This window comes from Herpailurus yagouaroundi, unplaced genomic scaffold, assembly GCF_014898765.1.
Source record: "Herpailurus yagouaroundi ecotype Mexico unplaced genomic scaffold, PumYag 77, whole genome shotgun sequence".
Taxonomy (NCBI): Eukaryota; Metazoa; Chordata; class Mammalia; order Carnivora; family Felidae; genus Herpailurus; species Herpailurus yagouaroundi.
The window spans coordinates 817,067-837,239 of record NW_024412388.1 but is presented as its reverse complement, the minus strand read 5'-3'; the positions used below and the strand labels follow the sequence as shown (position 1 = coordinate 837,239).

The following is a 20,173-nucleotide window of genomic DNA, read 5'->3' as shown; positions in this document are numbered from 1 at the left end:
GGAGAGCTCTGACGGGCTCAAGTCACTTGCCCACCCTGGACCCTTGCCTGGGGCCCCAGGAACGCGGCCCTCCGGTTAGGTGCCTGATCGGCACCCTGGGGTAGGGGAGGGCCCCCCAGCAAGCAGGGAAGGGTGGGAAAGCCAGCTGGTCAGACATACCTGGGACGGCCACAGCCGGGGCCTTACCCCTCCGGCCCGGGGCCCGGGAGAGTGTGGCAGGGCCCCCCGGGGCTTCTGGGGACAGTGTGGGCACAGGGGCCTGAGTGTGCGCTGCTGCTTAATTCCAGTTCGGACGAGTACCAGGCTGCCCAGGCCACCCTGGCCAGATCTTTCCAGGGGAGGTTTGACAAGTTTGTGGTTCCCTGTGTCGTTGCCAGTGGTGACACTGAAGACAGGAAGGGGACGGAACCCCTGAGCTTCAGGTGCAGTGCGCTGGTGGGGGAGGGGGTGTCTTCCAGAAAGTGGCTGTCCATCCTCTGCTACGAACCAGTTCTGGGGGCCCGGAGGGAAGGGCACGGAGGCTGAAGTGGGCAGGCGAGGGCGGGGTGCAGAGCACAGCGCCCTCAGCGCACCCTGCCCCACCCCCAGTCCCCACAATACCCTGTACCTGGAGCTGTGGTGTCCAGCCGTGGCACCGTCTCTCGTGGTGGCCTCCGACAAAGGCAAAACCATCTTCAACTTCGGTGACATCGCTGTAGGTGAGCCCCAGTTGGGCCCAGCCCCCCAGGCACACCCCCGCCCCGGGGGCCCAGGCCTGGGTGCCCGCCCCCCCACCCCCGGGCCTCTGACTCCACCTTCCTATTTCAGGACACCGTGGCATAAAAAAGGTCTCCATCCAGAACATCTCCCCCGAGGACCTCACCGTATCCTTGTCCACACCCAGCCCGGGAAGCTCGCGGGGACCCAGGTGGCTCGCGGGGGTGGGAGGGAGCAGCTGGGGGGGGGGGCGGGGGCTGCAGCCCTGCTCTTGCCACCTCTCCTTGACACCGGGCCACAGGTGGAGTTCTCTGTGCTGAACCCCAGTGGCCCCTTCATCTTGCTGACCCCCATCGGCAAGCTGCCTGCAGGCGAGACCCAGGTCCTGACACTGTCCTTCTCTCCCCGGGAGAGCATCTTGGTGAGTCCCGGGCCCACATACTGCAGCCCGTGCGCTTGGGTCCCCGGAGGCAGTGGGTCCCCCGCACCGCCCCCCCTCCCCCCCACCGCCGGGCCTCACCTCTGGCGGGCAAGCAGGAGGAGGCTAGGGAGCTCAGATCACTCTGCTCCAGTCTGCCCGGACCCAGCTGCTCCCAGAGCCCCAGCACACGCCTCTGACAGATGTCTGCTCCGTGCTAATGGACGTGGTCTTCTCAGGCCCGAGAAACACTGGACATCATCACCAAGAGAGACACGCTGTCTCTGACCCTCGTGGGCACTGGCGTGGCATCCACGATCACGTGCTCCATTGAAGGGGACGTCCTCGACATGGGTTACGTGATTGCCGGAGAGTCTGCGTCCTCAAGCTTCAAGGTGAAACACGTCACGGGGGACCTGGTGCCCGCCCTGGCCTCCTAGGAGAGGGCTCCACCCTGGGAGGGGTCAGACCCGCCTTGGTAGGGGAGCTAGTGGAGGTGCAGGCCCCCCCCATCCAGCCCCTACCTCCAGCAGCTGCCGCCTCCACTGCCCAGTCCAGCAGGGGGAAGGCTGAGTGCCCCTCCCTCCACGCCTCACCAGCTCCGCCTCTTAGTGCTCCCTGTCTTCCTGCCTCAGGGCCTTTGCAGGAGCCACCCCACCTGGGATGAGGAGGAGCTCAGCTTGGGCACTGCTGTGGAGGGTGGGGGTGGGGTTACAGACTTTCCTGGTGACGTGACACTGCCCTGTGGCCTCCCACCCCCTGTGGGAGGGCAGGCCTGGCTCCCCAGGTCTCTCCAATGTCTGAGGGACTCGCCAGCCTTGGGATCAAGCAGCGAACTGCTTCCTCCACCGGCTTAGGTCGGGACCTGGCACCAGGTCCAGGACAGGGATTCCCTGAAGTGTTTATTGAGGAGGGGCACTCTCAGAGACGGGGCGAGGGTGTTGGTTCAGCTGAAGGCCAGCCTGAGCCTGGCAGAGGGGGGCGCTGTGGAGCCCAAGGCGCACCACCACGGAGTTTCCCTCCCCGAGGCGCGTGGAGGGGGCTGGGCGCACCGGCCGGGAAAGGGGGGTAACGTGAGGCTGGGTGAGATGGACCAGCAGCCCAGGAAAGTGCCGGGAGCAAGGCGAAAATGGTTGGGCCGGAGGGCGGCTGGACAGCCAGCAGGGCGTGACCCCCAGCGAGGGCGAGCTGAGACCCCCTTCGCAGTGACCCGCGCGCCGGCGGTGGACGGCAGTGCGCTGAAGGTCCGTGTCCTCACAGCTGCAGAACAGCTCGGCGCTGCCCATCAGGTTCTCCATGCAGCTGGACAGCCTGTCCAGCTCCAGGAGGGGCAAAAGCCAGCAGCGGCTGCCGCAGTTCCTCGCCTTTCCGGCCCAGAGGACTGAAGTCGTGGGTGAGCTGGCGGGCGGGGGCGCGGGGCGGCTGCTGGGGAGGGCAGGTGCGAGCGGAGAGCGAGCCCTGGGGGCGGGACGGGGGTGGAGCTTGGGGCGGGGGGGGGAGGGCGGGCCCGGGGGGGGGGGGGGCGGGGGCAGGGGTGGGGCTTGGGGGGGGTGGGGGGGGGGGGTGCGCTGCGGGCAGTGGATTGGTTGGGGGCCAGAGCGTCGGGCTGGGGAGGGGCGCTGCAGGCGGAGCAAGGGACCCGCACGTTGCCGACCTTCGCGCAGGCACCCAAAACCACGGCGGCCAGAGCGTGTTCAGCGTGATCCCCGTCGAGGGCGTCATAGACCCCGGCAAGACGCAGGACTTTACCGTGACCTTTAGCCCGGACCACGAGAGCCGTTACTTCTCCGACAGGCTGCAGGTGGTGCTCTTCGGAAAGGTGCGGCTCCACGAGCCTCGGCTCGACCCCCCCCCCCCCACCTTCCCGCGTGTCCGGGGCCCTTCCGGCCTGCCCTGCCTGCCCCCCTTTGGAGACCCTGGCCCGTGCCTGAGGGCTCCACGCCGGGCTGGGTGTCGTCAAGTGGAGAGCCCACTGTCCCCGGTTCCACGGGCCCCCTTCCTCCTGGAGCCCCCCCCCCCGTCACGGGGACTTGGAACGAGACTGCTATGGTCCTTGTCCCCAGAAACTCTCCCACCAGATTCTTCTGAAGGGCGCGGCCCGTGAGCACATGATGTTCGTAGAGGGTGGAGACCCCCTGGACGTGCCTGTGGAGTCCCTGACCGTGATCCCCACCTGCGACCCTGAGCACAGAGAAGGTGTGTTTTCTGAGGTGTGGGAGCCCCCTCGCGGGGTGTGAGGACAGTAGGAGGAGCTGCCCGCCTGCACCCTTAGCCCTGGGAAGCCTGAAGGGTGGGGCGGGCATCCTGGCCCATCCCCCAGAGGGCGATTTCCCGAGGACCAGCTAACCCCTAGGCACCTCCCTCACGCCCCGGGTGGCACAGCCCCCCACACACTGGCCCCCAGCCGGGTCCTCTCTCTCCAGAAGCCGGGGAGCCGAAGCCCATCCTGGTGACCCTAGATTACATCCGGCTAGACACAGACATGCCAGCCCCTCCTGCCACCCGAGAGCTGCGGGTGGGCTGCATCCGGACCACCCGGCTGTCTCCAAAGAAGGTGACCAGGTCCACCCGGCCCCTCTGCAGCGTCCCCTGCCCTGGGTAGCCTGGTCCCTCCTGGCCTTGCCCCTTGGTGGATGTGGGTGGGCAGCCTGCCGGTCAGGGCTGAGAGGGCAGGTGGAGTCGGGCGTCCTCGACCCCTGTCACACTGCTTCCTGGGCGCTGTGCCCGGCCCGCCGGCCTACCTGTAACGCCAGCGCCCTGCAGACCGTCGAGTTCAGCCTGGACGGCGCCGCATCTCTGCAGCACAAGGGCTTCACCATTGAGCCCTCCAGAGGTTTCGTGGAGCGTGGCCAGACCAAGACCATCAGCATCTCCTGGCTGCCACCTGCAGACTTTGACGTAGGTGCCACAGACTCTGGCCAGGGAGCGCTGGGAGGGATGATACCCCCGCCCCACCCAGGTTGGGGGCTGTTGGGCGGGCCCTGGGCAGGTGAGGTGGGCAGTCGACTGAGGGGCTCCTTCCTTCCTCCCCGCCCGTTCCAGCTGGATCATCCACTCGTGGTGTCAGCCCTGCTGCAGCTCAAGGGGGATGTGAAGGAGACTTACAAGGTCTTCTTTGTAGCCCAGGTGGTGAGCGGCCCCTGAAGCCACAGGAGTCTCTCCACGCACCTCCTGCTCTCTCTTGAAGCCCTCCTGTGGTCCGCAAACCAGGCCAAGCCACCCGCAGGCCTGGGACCTGGGCATCCCCTGCTGGGCAAATTCAAACGTGCAGCCCTCTTCATGGCCCTATGGCCGGGGCACCCCAGCCCTGCAGGCATGGCTGCTTCCTGCTGACCTGGACCCAGCAAGTCTAGAGGCCAAGAGCACCCCTCCCTGGCCCCACTGAGAACAAGGCAACAAGGCCCATCCTACCCACACGTACTCTTAACCCTGAGCTCCTCAGAGCCCCCAGCCCCACCAGTACCCTCCTGCCCAGCCTTTAGAAGCCCTGGTGCGGGGAAGAGCTGCCCCCACAAGTCTGCCAATAAACCTTCTGAGCTGCTTCGTACAGGCCTGCAGTGTGGGATGCACACTGAATGAGAGATGGGGACAGAGCCCTGGGGAGGCAGCCCCGTGCCTTCTACCCCACCCCACCCCCACCATGCACACAGATCAGTCCATATGATGAACTCTGCCCCTCTGGAGGGTGGGTGCCTGCAGCATTGGGGGAACAGCTAGCAGGACAGGGTGCTGGGGGTAGAGGGCTGGAGTTGAGACAAGCCCAGACCTAGGAGGCCCATCAAGGAGGGAGAAGGGTACAGGCGGCTTCAAAGCCAGGGTGACCCCTTAGGCTTCTCTGCTGCTCCCAAGTTTCAGGTTCCCTGGTGACCCTAAGCGAGGAGGGACCAAATGTGGGGGACTCATGCTCGTGTCCTCCTTCAGAGCTAAGCTGGGGTCCAGGGTGAGACCCAGAACATGAGTTTGGTTTTCCATTTTTCTGGAACGAGTCCAGGCTCAGCCTTCTGGGCTCCAACAGGTCCTTCAAGGTAGAAGCCCCCACAGGCCATACAATACTCTTTGGAGCTCAGAATGTACCCATACCCCAGCCCCTGCCTTCTGGATAGTGCTGGTTGGACAGCGACCCCACAGAGCACATCCGGTCTGGCCCCCCCGTGCGCAGCATGCGCAACCCACCAAGCCTAGTCTCGCACCTGCCAGCAGGAGAGCAGGAGTGGAGGGTGTGATGCATCTGGGGACCATCCTGGGCACAGGCTTCGGGATACCAGCCTGGAGCCACCTGCCCTAGCCCCAGTTCCTTGGTGCCCTTCATCCCCGGAAGCCTGCCATCTCCCTAACCTCAGGCCAGTGACAGTGACCCTAAAGTACTGTTTTGCAGGACTTCTGTCTGTGCCCTCACCAGTGCTGTCAAGCCATAGCCCAAGCCACTTTCTCACTAGGTAAGAGGAGAAGGCAGGTCCAGCAGCCCAGGCCAAACCCAGGCTCCAGGAGGGCCTGCTCCCTGCAGGCCATGGTCCTCGCGTCCTGCTCTGGCTAGTGGGCAGGAGGGGTAAGCCACTGTCTTGTAAACCCCGGCCTAGCTCTCCTGCTAACAGGCCCTGGTACTCACTGGCCAAGGCTCTGTCTGAACTCCTGTGCATCCTTCTCCCTCCCATCCTGAGTTGGGCCTCCCAAGGCAGCGAAGGCAAGAAGGAGGAAAGATGGTCAAGAGCCAGACTTAGCCAGCTTGGCTACAGCAGGGTGAGCAAGGGGGCCCTTGGGGGGGGGGGGGGGGGCTGGCACAGCCTGGAGGTGTGGGACAGCTTCCAGGCAAAGCCCAGGTCAAGATCAAGCAAGATCAAAGAGCAGGTGCCTGGCAGGTCCAGGTGGGAGAGCCACGCCCAGGAGGCCCTCCCAATGGGGGAGATGCATGTAGAGTATGTCTTGAGTGCAATTAAGAAAGACAGGTCAAAAGTGGGGGGGGGGGGGGGTGCGGGGGTGGCTCAGTCGGTTGAGTGTCTGACTATTGGTTTCAGCTCAAGTCAAGATTTCACAACTTGTGGGATCGAGCCCCCCATCAGGCTCTTCACTGACAGCATGGAGCCTGCTTGGGATTCTCTCTCTCTCTCCCTCTCTCTCTCTGCCCCTGCCCTGCTCTCTCTCTCTCAAAATAAATAACCTTTAAAAAAGAAAACGAAAAGAAAGGTCAAAGGTAGCTTCCCCCCCCCACACTCTCCCCAAACAAGACAGACCACCCTGCATCTTGCTGTACCGACCTCCTCCCTTAGCGTGACCACCGGTGGTGGAGCAGAGGGGAGAGGAAACCACGAGCACACTCAGCCTGGTGAGAAGAGCGGGGAGGTGCCAGAAATGACCCCCAGTCTTTCCTAGAAGAATGGACAGCGGGCATGGTCACGGCCAGGCCCAGACACCACAGAGGCCACATTCCCTGGGTTGAGCATGGCTTTCAAGGCGAAGTGCGCCTGAAACGTGGTTTGCTTCCAGGGTACCGCAACGTCCGGGAGCCAGGGTTGGAATCCGGGTGGGCTGGGCCCGGGCAGCCCCAGGCAGTGAGCGCCCGCAGCCCGCCACCAAAATAAATACCGTTGAGCAACACGCTTAGAACCCCCCAGAGTCTTGACTGTTGAAACCCTTCACCTTGAGCGCCGCGGTGTGTGAGTTGGCCCACATGTGTCCTGGCCGCCACCCTCCGAGACCACACACCCTGTGCGGCCCTGGCCACAACAGGGCTGGCCCGGTCCGCACCGAGCCTGACTGCAGGACAGGCCTGGCCCGGCCGGGATGGGGGCTCTGCACCGCGCGGAGAGCGAGAACCTCCCCCACCCCGCGACCCGAGGCTCTGAGACGCGGAGGAGAAGACCCGGCGGTCGCGGCCCTGCGGCGGGACCCATATTGGGCGCGGCTTCAAGGGGCGGTGCCTCTAGTGGGCGGGGCTCTAGGCCAGGGGCTCCGGGGTGTGGCCACGGGACCGGGCCTCCGATGGGCGGAGCCTGCAGGGGCGGGGCCTCGTGAAGCGGCTCGGCTGTCGTGGGGCGGGGTCTGCGCGGGGCGGAGCCTCCATAAAGGGGCGCGGCGGGCGGGCTCAGGCTCCCTGTCCGTGCCGAGCATGGTAGTGGGGGTGCCGGCCGCCGGTGGGCTCCTGCTGCTGCCGCCGCTCCTGCAGCTGCCGCAGGTGGGTCGGCGGCGCTCGGCGCGGGCACCGCGGGGCGGGTGTGAGCTCGGCGCGCCCCGGCCCGGGCTCACCCCTGTCCCCACAGGTGGCGCTGGGCTTCGGAGACGGCAGCTGCGACCCCTCGGACCTGTAAGTCAGGGGGGTGGGAGCTGGGGCCTGGCCCCGCCCTGTCGGGAGGCTCGGGCGGGGCACTCGACCCTGCTGGTGCCCCACCTGCTCCAGGTGCCGCCGTCCCCGCAGGTGCCCGCCCCAGGCCCGCTGGAGCAGCCTGTGGCACGTGGGGTAAGTGGAGGCCTCGGCGCCGAGCCGGGTCCGACGGTTCTCCCCTGGCCGGGCCCACCAGACCCCGAACCCTCTCGGCCGAGTCGCCAGGACCTCCTGCCCTCAGCACCAGGGCAGCCAGCCTCCCACGTGGGCCCTGCCCTGATCCCGGACAGCTCTGGGCACACAGGCCCTTGGCTGGACTTCCTTTCATCGCTTGCTTCCCACCCCCTCCTTCCTCACCCCTGCAGGAGGCCCCCTTGAGCGCGGTCATCGGTCTGGGCACAGGATTGTGCAGATGGCCTGGGACAGTGTGTCCTGGGAGTGAGCCCAAGGCACTTGTGGCCAGCCCTGGAGACAGCCAGGACAGGCCCAGCAGCAAGAGGCCAGGAGGGGCCAGCTCCTCAGGCCCAGCTCTGGCCTGGTGAAAGGTCTCTGGCCTGGAGGGACACTCATTCTCTGGTTTTCTTTTATCCTGCCCGTTGTCCTGTCTTGGGCAGTCGGGCCCTGACTGCCCCTGGGGAGCAGGCTCCTGGTGGCCAGGGGTCAGTCCAGTGGTAGGCTCCCGCTCCTCCCTGCACAGGCTTATCTTACTCGCTGTCCTTCTGCTGCTGCTGTGCGGGGTCACAGCCAGCTGTGTCCGGTTCTGCTGCCTCCGGAAGCGGGCACACACCCAGCCACACCTGCCAGCAACACCTCAGCCTTGTGGCCTGACGGTCAGCCCTACAGACAGTGACAGCCCGGTGCACAGCACTGTGACTTGTGAGTGCCTGCAGGGGGAGTGGGGGGGCGAGTGAGAGCCAGACTTATCCCCACACAAACCCACTCTGGTTCCCTGCAGCTTACAGTTCTGTGCAGTATCCGCTGGGCACGCGGCTGCCTCTGCCCTTTGGGGAGCTGGACCTCGACTCCATGACCCCTCCTGCCTACAGCCCGTATGCCCCTGAGCTGCCACCCTCCTACGAAGAGGCTGTCAAGATGTCCAAACCCAGACAGGAAGAGCCACCCTCCTCTTAGTAACCCAGTCCTCTCCCTGGGGCCTGAGGCCTAGAGACATCAGCAGGGCCCCGGGAGCCAGGCTCCAGTGCCCAGCACCCCTGGCTGTAGCCCTGGTGCCCCTCAAAGGCAGAGGAAGGTCCTCTTGAACCTCCCAGTGCTGCCAGCCACCCCGTGCTCAGAGGGACCCGGTACGAGGGCACTTGCAGCCGGGGACCCCCCAGCACACCCCTACCATCCTTCCCCAGGGAAGGCTGGCCGTCCAGCACATTGCTGCAGCCCTGGCCTTGTTGCTATGTAACGCCAGGCAGCCAAGCCGGCCGGCCTCATGTTGGCCACACACACACACACACACACACACACACGCACACACACACACACACACACACACACACACACACACAGGCATGCACATGAAGGCTGCTGCATTCAGCCCTGACCCCACAGGCCTAAGCCTCAGGCTGGCCGTGACAACCCCGGCTTTTGGAGACAGAATAAAATTTGTCCCTAAGTGATCTCCCTCTGTAGGGGCTCCGGGAGGGGCCTGTGGGTGGTCACCCCCCTCCCCCATGCAGGCAGGCAGGGCAAATGGTAGTCTTCGCCCTGCCCCCAACCCGGCCTTCAGGCTGCCGTCCGGAGCCCAGAGCTGGGCAGCGGGAGGGACGGGCCGTGCGCCATGCGCCATGGCTGCCTGGACAAAACCCTCTCCTCTCTCCAGACCCGCATCTCTGTCAGCCCCTCCTTTCCGGGCTATGGACAGTAAAGCACACATGAGTCTGTCTGGAGTGTTTATTGGCCGGGGGGGGGGGGGGGCAGGCTGGGCAGCAGCGTGGACCGCAGCAGGCAGTGGCCTTCTTCGGGCAGGCCTCCCAGGGCCATAGCACCTGCTCCTACTGGACCAGCTTGAAGGACTCTCCGGTCATCATGGCCACAAACTCTGGGAGCAGGAGGACAGGTCAGCCGCCGGCCTGGCCCAGCCACCCAGCTCCCAGGCCTGTCCCCGACTCACCCTCATAGTCAATGGTTCCGTCTCCGTCCTTGTCAGCCTCCTTCATCATCTGCTCGGCCTCTACCTCATTGAGGGGCTCACCTGCATTCATGAGCACGTACCTGCGCGGCCCCCACACTGAGTGACAGCCCGTAGGGTTCTGGCCCTCGCCCACCCCCTGCCCAGCCCCAGGCCCTACTTAAGCGTGTTCCAGTCGATGTAGCCCTTGCCCTCCTTGTCGAAGACACGGAAGGCTGCCCTCAGCTCGCCCTCCTGGTTCTGGGCCTTCTCCCAGTAAATCCCCATCAGGGCCAGGAAGCTGTCACAGTTGAAGAATCCTTTGTCTGCAGGGAGCAAGCAGAGGGCCAGGCCGCGTGAGGGCGGGCGGCTGCAGCCCTCCCCGCTCACGCTCGCGGGTGACCCCCAGCCGCCCTGCCCCCTGCCCGGCCTCACTGTCTCTGTCCACGTCCTTGGCCATGGAAGCCAGCTCGCTCTTGGTGGGGTTGATGCCCAGCAGGCTCATGAGCCGTTCCAGCTCCGCCGTCTTCACCTCCCCGTTGCCCTCCTCGTCGAACATCTCAAAGACCCCCTTGTACTCCTTGATCTGCTCGGCCGTCAGGCGCTCCGTCTGCAGGACAGCCGCCCGGCTTCACCAGGGCCCCCCTCTGCCCCTCCGTCCGAGGGAGCTCGGAGGCCCCGGCACACGTGGCACAAGGCACCCCGCCCCGTCCATCCGTCCGGCGACCCGTCGAGGCCTGTGCTTACAAAAGGAGGCCCCCGGCCCAGAGCGGCTACCGGATAAGGTGGCACAAGCGACGGGTCTCAAGGAGGGAGCGGGAGTCCGCCAGGCAGGGTAGAGGGATGGGCACGAGGGGCAGAGACCAGGTGTGGGACACCGAAGCTCGGGCCGGCCACGGGAGGGAGGCCCGGCTGGGCCAGGCCCAGTCTCTGGGACGAAGGCAGGGGACACCAGGCGAGACCGGGCGAAGGGCACCGTGGGGGAGCACGACACGGGTCAGGGTGGAGGACCCCAGCCTGTTCTGGCGTTTCCAGGGGTGGTCTAGCCCCCGACAGCCCTGCCTGTCCCTGCCATTGCAGCCTTCAGAAAGGGCTGCCCTGTCCCGGCCCCCAGCGCGAGGGTGGTGTCAGCAGCCGGCGAAGCCCCCACTCCGCCCCTTCCCTCTAGCCCGTGCGGGTGCCTGGAGGCACTGACCCGTCCTCTCTCCCCCTGGGCCCTGCTCCCAGCTCCCGTTCCACCACCCGGGAGCCCACCGTGGCTCCGCCGGGTGCCGGGACCAGGCTTACCATGTCTGTGGCTGGCTGGGAGAACGCCTCTCGGTGGCACCAGATCTGCTGTGCACACAGTACGAGGTATGGGGTGTCGGCAGCGTTTTAGCTGGGCCCAGCCGCCTGGGGTCCCCAGGGTCCAGATTCCAAGAGCCTTGTATGGCCAGGAGATCCCGCAGCCCTATTTGGGGGCAGGTTTGGCCCCGACCCACAAAGCCCCTTTCTGGCCTGCCCTGGCCTGGGCATCCCCTCACCCCGAAGCTCCCCCTCGGATCCTAGGTCCCAGGTAAGGCCCCTGCCCCAGCCTCAGCCGTTCTGCCTCAGAACCCTCTCAGCCTGTCATCGCTTCAGTCGCGAGGGTTCTTTTGGGATGCCCACCCTGGCCAGGTGACACTCTCGTATCCCCGCGGGCCAGATGCTTCGCAGGCACTCTCTGAAGGCAGGTGGGGAGAACACACCAGGCCAGAGCGCCCCACCCCCACCCCCACCCCTCGCAGAAGGGGCTGGGGGTCTGCAGCCCAGGGAGGAGACAGCTGGCCATGGGGTGGAGGCAAGAGGGGGTGGGACAGACGGGACCAGGGCGCTTCACCGGCTCCCGGGAGGCCAGACCAGGTTTCCTCTGCGCGGCCAGAGGCTATTCTGGGGTTTCTCCGAGAAACCTGACCTCCCTTCCACTCAGAACAGCAAAGCTGGCTCTCAGGGGAGCCTCGTGGCCAGGCTGTTCGGTGACAAGATGTCTCAGCGGCACACACACCTGCGTACGTGTGCTGAGCCCTCACACACACCCCATCACGTCCAGCGAGCGCCTCCCTGCTCCCCGCACCCACCGGCAGTGGGCACAGGGCTCGGAGGCTGGCAGGTGCTGGTCAGAGCCCCATGGGCTGAGGGGCGCCTCCCGTCCCTGCCTCCGGCCCCCCTGCACCGGGGAGGGTCGCAGATGAGCTCCCACCTAACTGCCCCCCCCCACCCCCCCGTGCACGGCCCCCAGAGTCACGTGGGCACTCGCCCGCCTGACGGATCCGAGCAGGTGGGGTGTGCCCGGCCCCGCCCGCTCGGCTCTGGGCCTGACCGGGTATCCGAAGCCTCCGGGACTTACCCCGCTGAGGCCCAGGCCAGCTGCTGAGGCCGCAAGATTTGTGCTGACGGACGGGATGGCTCCGGCGGGCACAAGACCAGCGGGCCTCGGGGACAGGGGCGCAGCAAAAGCTGGCCCCAGGTCTGGGGGGGGGGGGGGTGGCCCGCCTCTGCCCTGGCTGCTTGCTCCGGCCCGCTGGCTCCAGGCTTGGTGATGAGGAGGAAAGACTTTCCCACCCCTTCCCTCGAAGATGTCAAACCAGAACAGGAGTCCGAAGTACAACAGCTCTTCCGTGACACTAGTCACATCTATGAGCCCAAACCACACGTGAGGAAGTCAGTGGGGACCGAGAGCAAGACAGGGTCGGGGCGTCAGGAGCAGGACGGCCCGACGGCTGATTTCACGGCTCTCGCCAGGGCCGCGGTGCCCAGAGTTGTCCAGACACTGGTAAGGTGTTGCCGCGAAGGGTTTTTCCATATATATTGATTACAGTGGCGAAGCTAATGTAAAATATCACTCAGAAAGGGGAACTGACATTCATTAAACATCTATCACATACCACGATCTTTTTTTTTTTAATTTGTGGCAACCACACACGTACACACAAGCACGCACATAGAAATTTACCATCCTAACCGTTTGTGAGTGCACAGCTCAGGGGCATTGAAAATTGAGCACATTCACACTGCTGTGCAACCATCCCCACTGTCCATCTCCAGAACTTTCCATCTTCCCAAACTAAAACTCCCCATTAAACACTAACCCCCCCAGCCCCTGGCGCCCACCATCGACCAGTCTCCATGGAGCTGACTCCTGCAGGCCCTTCATATAAGTGGACTCATTCAGGATTTGTCCTTTCGGATGGGCTTACTTCACAAAGCATGATGGCTTCAGGGTCCATCCATGCTGAAGCAGGTGCCAGCATTTCCTCCTTTTTAAGGTGGAATAACATTCCACTGGACAGAAAGAACACGAAGATTTCCTAGGTGTGATTAACGTTTAAATCCGCAGATGACCCTCGTAATGTGGGCGGGCCTCATCCGATCAGTTGAAGGCCTTGAGAGGAAAGACTGAGCTCCCCAGAGGAGGAGGGAATTCTGCTTGGGAGGGCCTCTGGGTTCGAGCTGCAACATCAGCTCCTTCCTGGGTCTCCAGCTGCACTCGCCAACCCCACTGTCGCCACAACTGGAGCCCATTCCTCAAAATAAATCACCCTGTCCCTCACTTTCTCCCTGCCACCCACCCCTAGTGGTCTGCTTTTCTGGAGATCCCTGGCTGGTACAGAAGGCCATCGAGGGCAGCGCGTTCCAAGAACCTGGGCACCTGTGCACGTGCCCCCGGGGCCATCCTCCGACCGCAGGGCACACGGTGTTTCCTCCAGGCAGGTCCGGAAGGGAGGCTCAGGCACGTGCAGGGAGCAGCTGAACTCACAGACTGAAAACCCAGGCCAGGTTGTGGTGAAAGACTGCACGTGCTTCCCCAGTGACCCCTTCCTGGAAGAGAGGAGCCCGTAGACTTCTCCGGGGTCCCCGGGGTCCTCCGGGGTCCCCGGTGGGAAGACGCCACGAGGCCCCCCCCCCCCCACCCCTCAGGGGCGGACCAGCTGTGCCGCCGCGGGGCCCAGGTGGAGCCTCGGAAGGGGTTATCGCTCCCGAGTCCGCATGGCTGGCCTGAGGCTTCCTGCTGCACAGCCGACTTCCCTCACCCGATCCTGCCCCCTCCCTGCCTCTGGGACTGACCCCTGTGCGTAGCGTGAACGCAAACCCCATCCCGGGGTCGGCTTCCTGAGGGCCCACTCCGCAACTAGAAGGGGTATCGGAAAGGGATTCCTCGCCGCCCGGCTGCAACGAGGTGCCGCTGGGGTCGGACACACACACGCCTCCCTAGTGGCCCGCCCGCCCCAGCTGTCACTGTGGCGATCGGGCAGGATGGGCCAGAGACCAGGCGGCCGCTGCCCAGCCCCTGACCGTTGTCAGAACCTCGACAGGGAAAGCTGGGACCTCGCCGTGTGGGTGGGGGACATCCAGGTGGGTGTCCTTCGGAACATTCTGCCTCTGCAGGGTTTGCTCACCTCTCCCTGGGAAGAGCCGCACCCCCGCCCCCAGCCGAAATAGAACGCGGAGGCCTCATCGTCCCCCCCCCCCCCCCCCGCCCTTGCCAATCCCCGGCAACATTTGTCCCCTTCAGGACATCCACCTCCCCTCCTGGCCACTGGGCTGACACCCAGGGTTAAATTGCAGCATAACCGGGCTGGGGATGAGCTGGGTCTGACAGCTCAAGGACAGCGGGCTGTGTTGGCAGGAGCCGGGGACACGGGCGGCCCCAGCGGCTCCGCTGAGGGGCCGGAGCACGAGCCAGGCAGGTGTGAGACCCTACACGTACCAAGGGTTCTCAAAGCCCCCCTTCTTCTTGTGGCTCCTGCCTGAGGCTTCCTGAGCCGGCACAGGGCAGGCCACAGTCTGGAACGCACACGCTGCACGGTGCCTGCAGCCAGCCCCCTCGCCCACCGGCAACGGCGTGCACCCGTGACGCGTCTCCCCTGGGTCCCAGTGTGCTGAGTACGGTTGCCCAGGAACGCGCCCTCCCCACCCCCTCTTACCTCACACGCCCAAGAGAAATTCCGTGCCCTAGCCTTGAGTCTTTGTTTCAGGGTCCGCAAGGGGAGCCTGGACCAGGGGAGTAAAAACAAGCCAGCCCGGGACCATCAACCGTGGCAGGTGGCCAGGAATGCAAGTGTAAGATCCCAGTCCTGTTCAGGAATGGCCAGCGCCGGCGACTGAGGTGAAAATGTGATGTGAGGGGTGCCTGGGCGGGGGGGCTCCGTCAGCTGAGCGGCTGGCTTCGGCTCAGGTCATGATCTCGCGGTTCATGGGTTCGAGCCCCACGTCCGGCTCTGGGCTGACAGCTCTGAGCCTGGAGCCTGCTTCGGATTCTGTGTCTCCCTCTCTCTGCCCCACCCCTGTTTGTGTGCTCTCTCGCTCTCTCTCGCTCTCTCTCAAAAACAAACATTTTTTAAAAATTTGTTAATGTAATGTGAAACTTTAAGGTAACCACTAAAATAATAGCAATAAGTTGCATCAAGTCCACATCTGTGGAGGGAAAAAAGAGTAAAGAAAATGTAATGAACCCAACAAAATGCAGGACAGAAGACAGAAGCCTGAGAAAAGCAGCATAACTTGAAAGCAGAAAGTAATGTCATGCAAGCAAACCGAGCCACCTGACGGAGCTCCCGGGGGCCAGTGTGGGAACAATGAGAGCAAGAAATGAATCAAGCAGGATCGGATTATAACCGCATATATCCATTGCGCACGGAAGCATGACACCAACAGACCGGAAGAAAATACCCACAAACCCCATCTCTGATGAGGGGTTCGCGTCCAGAATACGTAAGGGATTCCTACAACCCGGGCCCCTGGCTGGCTCAGTCGGTAGAGCATGTGACCCTTCCTCTCAGGGTCACGAGTTCAAGCCCCACATCGGGCATGGAGTCTACTTTAAGAAAATACGTTAAAAAAAAAAAAAAAGAATTCCTACACCTCAACAACAACAGAAATAACCCAATTAAAAATGGGCAAAGGTTTGCAACAGGAGATCCACACATGGCAAAGAAGCACACGGAAAGCTGCTCACCGTCACTAATCATTCGGAAAGTGCAACTCAAAACCACAGTGACTTATCCCTTCCCACCCAGTAGGATGGCTATTCTCAAAAAACAGAGAGCGGCAAGGGTTAGGGAAGAGGCGGAGAGATCGGGATCCTGTGCGCAGACGGTGGGAATGCGAAATGGCTGCGTGGAAAAGTCTGGCGAGTCCTCAGAAAAGCAGACGTAGGATGACCACGCGATCCACGTATGTACCTAAGAGAACTGCGAGCAGGGGGATCCACGTCCGCCTGTGTTCATAGCAGCGTTATTCACGATACATAAAAGGTGGAGACAACCCAAAGCACCCCAAGGGAGGGATGGATGGACGGAGAAACGAAACATAGTGTATACATATGTGATAACAAAAATTATGCGTCAGCTCCACTGGGCTAAGGGCCCCCAGACAGCGGCGAAGCGGTATTTCTGGATGCGTCTGTGAGGGCGTCTCTGGAAGAGACAAGCGTTTGGTTCTGTAAGCTGACTGTCCTCACCAAGCCAGGTGGGCCTTGTCCAGTCTGGTGAGGGCCCAAACAGAACGAAAAAGACAGAGGAAGGGTGAGTTCGCTCTCTGCCTGCGTCGAACGTCCTGCCTCTCTGGCCTTCGGACGCAGACTGAATCGCCACGGGCTCACCCGGGTCCGCAGCCCGCAGAGGGCAGAGGGTGGGACGCCGTGGCCTGCACAGCCTCGTGGATCAGTTCCCGTGATCAGTCTCCTCAGCTCAGTGTGCGTGTGTGCGTGCATGCGCATGTGTGTGCGTGCACGTGTGTGCATACGTGCGTGTGTGCACGTGAGTGCGTGCGCATGTGTGCGTGCGTGCGTGTGTATCCTGTTTCTCTGGAGAACCCGCACAGAATGTACGATGAAATTATTCAGCCATAAAAAGGAAAAAAATGCTGGCAACTGCTACAACGTGGATGCACCTGGAAGACACTATATTCAGTGAAACAAGCCAGTCACAAAGGACAAATACTAAGAGAACATCCAGATGGCCAACAGACAAATGAAAAGATGCTCAACTTCATTAGTCATCAGGGAAATGCAAATCAAAACCACAATGAGATGTCACCTCACACCTGTCAGAATGGTAGAATCAAAAACACAGTTGGGGCACCCGGGTGGCTCAGTGGGTTCAGCCTCTGACTTCAGCTCAGGTCGTGATCTCACGTTTATGAGTTTGAGCCCCGTGTCGGGCTCTGTGCTGTCAGTTCGGAGTCTGGAGCTGCTTCGGATTCTGTGTCTTGCCCTCTCTCTGTCCCTCCCCCGCTCACGTTCTGTCTCTCTCTGTCTCTCAAAAAATGAATAAACGTTAAAAAAATTTTTTTTAATATTTTACCACTACAATAAACATAAATATTGATGAGTCCATATTGGTATAAGTGATTTATAAATAAATGGGGGAGAAGAGCCACCTCTCCCGTACACAATTCCAAATAATTCATGTAGCTATTCTAGCCTCACGGAGCGGGGGGACACAACCCAGGCCCCAACAGTGACTTCCCTCCACAGAGTAGAGTATGGAAACGGAGAACCAGGGGCTGCCCCCCTCAGGTGATCAAGGTCAACATGGCAGTGATGAGTCACCCCCAATACGATGTGACGAGAGGGCACTGCACCCCCGCTGTGGTCCTCCTGAAACCCACACCCCCAGTCTAATCATGAGACAGCACCGGACAAATCCCAGGAGGGGCACATTCTACAAAGTGTCCTGACCAGCGCTCTTGAAAACTGTCAAGGACATTAAAATAAAGAGAAAGTCTGAGAAACTGTCACAGCCCAGAGGAGCCCAAGGAGATGTGATGACTTCATGCGGGATGGGATCCTGGGACATAAGGAGGACGTTTGTTAAAAACCAAGGAAATCTGAATAAAGCAAGGACTTTAGTTAAGAATAGTATGTAAATACTGGTTGATGGTGACAAAGTCAAATGTATCATGCTAGTAAGATAGTCCTATCATAGGTGTGAAGTGTGAAGTGCATGGGAACTCTGTACTGTCAGCAATTTTTTCTGTAAATCTAAAACTGTTCTAAAAATAAAGTTTATTTTTTAAATGTTTATTTATTTTTGAGAGAGAGCGCGAGCGGGGGTGGGCAGAGAGAGAGAGAGGAAGACACAGAATCCGAAGCAGGTTCCAGGCTCCCAGCTGTCAGCACAGAGCCCGCCGGGGGAGTGGGGGGTGGGGGGGGCTCGGACCCACAAACCATGAGATCATGACCTGAGCCGAAGTCTGACGCTTAACCGACTGAGCCACCCAGGCGCCCCCAAATAAAGTTTATTTTAAAAAATAAATCTAAAAAAAAAAATCTAAATACGTCAATAATCAAAAGAACTCATTTAAGACAATCGCCACATAAACCGAAGTCTGTCCGACTCCATCAAAACGGACCCCAGCTGCTCTCTGCTCAGACACAACCTTCAGAGAGAGGTTGCAGGAAGGCGGGCAGGGCGGGTGGCTGCACCCAGGCTGCAGGGGCGGCAGCTCCCCTCCAGGGGGCGCGTCTGGGGCTGGGAGCCCCTCCGCACTCCGCGCTCCGCACGCGTGCTAAGTCTGCGGGCGCAGCCCCAGAGCATCCTTCCTCAGCACCCCCTGGGTCTGAACATCGACCACTTATTGATCCACAAGGAAATCTCCACATTGGAGATCGACAGCAATCTGACCGCTGACTACCGAGATTCCGATTAATTTCGAAATCAAGACGAGAGGAAACAGCCAGAGGAGTGGCAGGGGGCTGTTTCTGCTAAGGGAGGGGGCGGGGGAGGGACACAAGTTTGCAACAAACCAGAGATCAGCGGCCACGGCTGATCTCTTCCTGGAGAAGGCCAGACCGGGGGCCCAAAGCCCCCGCGAGGTCCGAGGCGGGGCTTCTCTCAGCCCAGGCCCGCCCCTCAGCCAAGGCCCCGCCCCTTGCCCGTCACTCGGCGCAGGCCCCGCCCCAGACCGCACCCTGCCCCGTCACTCAGAGAAGGCCCCACCCCCGGCCCCAGGCCCGTCTCTCGGCGCTGGCCCCGCCCCCGGCCGCACCCTGTCCCGTCACTCGGCCTCAGCCCCGCCCCCGGCCCCGCCCCCGGCCCCGCCCCCGGCCCGTCACTCGGCCGGCCCTCGGCTCCCGCCCGGAAGCAGCGAGGCCGGCGGCGTCTCCACGCGTGGGCACCAGGCGGCGCTCGTGAGCCGTGCGGAGCCCGGCGGGCCGCGATTCCCCGCTAAAGGTCATTTAGGGTCTGGGGTCGGACGGCCCCGCGTTGGAACTGGGCCAAGGTCGCCGCCTAGGCCGCTGGTGCGTGCCGCTCTCTACCCCTCGTCTCAAAGTCTTGTCTTCAAAGCCTCGCTTTTGGATCCGACAATTGGCAGGAGAAAAATAGACATAAACATCCCTTTTCATTCACTCCTAAGGCGGACCCCACAGGCGGCGGGCCTTGGGGAAGGGCACAGGCTGTGGGAAAGTGGAGCCTTTGGCGGTCCTGGGCTGACCTCCGACCGGCATGTGCAGGCCCCCAGCTAAGCCCTTGAGCCAGGGGGACCACAGCCACACGCACACACGCCCCGCCCCGCCTTGGGCTCCTGAGACACGGCCTGGCCGCTGTGTGACCCTCCTGGCTGCCGGGGCGGCGCCCGCCCCCCTCAGCTGGTGCCTGGAAGTCCTGTGCTCCCTACCCCTGCTCCTCCCACACCTCTGAGACTCTTCCTGCTCCCTTTCCGTCTTGTTTGCACATGAACACACCAAGGACATGGTGTCCAAAGCTAAAAGAGGTTTCAAATGCATCAAGAGCCTCTGGGGCACCTGGGTGGCTCAGCTGGTTGAGCCCTGGCCTCTTGACTTCACAGTTTGTGGGATCGAGGCCTGAGTTGGGCTCCGCGCTGAGTGTGGAGCCTGCTTGGGATTCTTTCTCCCCCTGCCCCTCCCTGCTCATGCTATTTTCAAAATAAACTTTAAGAAATATATGTTGAAGAGGTGCCTGGGTGGCTCAGCGGGGTAAGCGTCCGATTCTTGACTTCAGCTCAGGTTATGATCTCACGGTTTGTGAGTCTGAGCCCTGCAACCAGCTCTGCGCTGACACGCGGAGCCTGCTTGGGGTTCTCTCTTTCCTTCCCTCTGCCCCTCCCCTACCTGTGCTCTCTCTCACAAAAATAAATAAATTTACAAAATAGAAATATGTGTATATGTGTGTACATATGTAAAGCCTCAGACTTCTGTCGCGGAGTCCCAGTGGGCCCAGCAGCCAGAGGGGGGCAGCGGCCTGAAGGTCTGCCCTGCACGGAGGGGAAACAGGTTCCAGGTAAAGCCCCTGGGGGGGTGGGGGGCGCTTAGCCTAAGGCAGCACCCATGGCCTGTGGGGCACCCCTGGCCCTGGCCTCAGTCGTGTTGCAGGTGGTGCCCAGTCGGGGGTGACCCACAGCCCCTCACCCTGCACCCTCTTCAAGGGCTTCCTCCCCATTGTCTCTCTCAGAAGTCTGGACACCAAAGTGCCTACCCAAGGCCTGGGCCCCGGGGCCACCAGGGGCTGCTGGAGGAGCAGTGGGGGGCAGGGGGGGACAGACAGGCCCTTAGGAGTGGGATCCAGCAGATGAGCCACTCCCCCCACCAGGGCACTCCAGAGCAGGTCTGGGCATGGGACTTGGGCAGATGCCCAGGGGAATATAG

General features: G+C 62.4%; 3 protein-coding genes across 12 annotated transcripts in view; 2 read left to right on the top strand and 1 right to left on the bottom strand.

Moving 5' to 3' along the window:
• The window catches only part of CFAP74 (cilia and flagella associated protein 74), a 64,767-nt gene extending 60,106 nt beyond the window's left edge, over positions 1 to 4,661 (top strand). For 7 of the 9 annotated variants that reach the window (XM_040458759.1, XM_040458734.1, XM_040458749.1 and 4 more), the window contains 11 exons: positions 288 to 422; positions 589 to 698; positions 808 to 863; positions 998 to 1,117; positions 1,354 to 1,509; positions 2,375 to 2,507; positions 2,779 to 2,933; positions 3,178 to 3,310; positions 3,538 to 3,668; positions 3,878 to 4,012; positions 4,157 to 4,661. In XM_040458759.1, the coding sequence (XP_040314693.1) occupies positions 288 to 422; positions 589 to 698; positions 808 to 863; positions 998 to 1,117; positions 1,354 to 1,509; positions 2,375 to 2,507; positions 2,779 to 2,933; positions 3,178 to 3,310; positions 3,538 to 3,668; positions 3,878 to 4,012; positions 4,157 to 4,258 (1,366 nt within the window). In that variant the 3' untranslated portion in view covers positions 4,259 to 4,661. Of the gene's footprint in view, positions 1 to 287; positions 423 to 588; positions 699 to 807; positions 864 to 997; positions 1,118 to 1,353; positions 1,510 to 2,374; positions 2,508 to 2,778; positions 2,934 to 3,177; positions 3,311 to 3,537; positions 3,713 to 3,877; positions 4,013 to 4,156 lie in introns of those variants that run through there. The other 2 variants (XM_040458727.1, XR_005785557.1) reach the window with 2 other exon arrangements.
• A 2,500-nt stretch (positions 4,662 to 7,161) lies between these two features.
• Positions 7,162 to 9,317, top strand: TMEM52 (transmembrane protein 52). 2 transcript variants are annotated; one of them, XM_040458680.1, is made up of 5 exons: positions 7,162 to 7,283; positions 7,369 to 7,412; positions 7,506 to 7,565; positions 8,128 to 8,306; positions 8,386 to 9,317. In XM_040458680.1, exons 1-5 carry the CDS (start codon positions 7,218 to 7,220, stop codon positions 8,559 to 8,561), a joined length of 525 nt encoding a protein of 174 aa, XP_040314614.1. In that variant the 5' UTR covers positions 7,162 to 7,217; the 3' UTR covers positions 8,562 to 9,317. The 2 variants fall into 2 exon arrangements, with proteins under 2 accessions (XP_040314614.1, XP_040314616.1); XM_040458682.1 differs by lacking the exon at positions 8,386 to 9,317 and having other exon boundaries at positions 7,163 to 7,412; positions 7,796 to 8,241.
• On the bottom strand, positions 9,316 to 11,445 carry CALML6 (calmodulin like 6). The gene is made up of 5 exons (XM_040458693.1): positions 10,834 to 11,445; positions 9,982 to 10,156; positions 9,728 to 9,872; positions 9,550 to 9,650; positions 9,316 to 9,477 (listed from the first exon to the last, which is right to left on the bottom strand). The coding sequence occupies exons 1-5, from the start codon at positions 10,834 to 10,836 to the stop codon at positions 9,431 to 9,433; spliced, it is 471 nt and encodes a 156-aa protein (XP_040314627.1). The 5' UTR covers positions 10,837 to 11,445; the 3' UTR covers positions 9,316 to 9,430.
• Between the last annotated feature and the right edge of the window lie 8,728 nt (positions 11,446 to 20,173).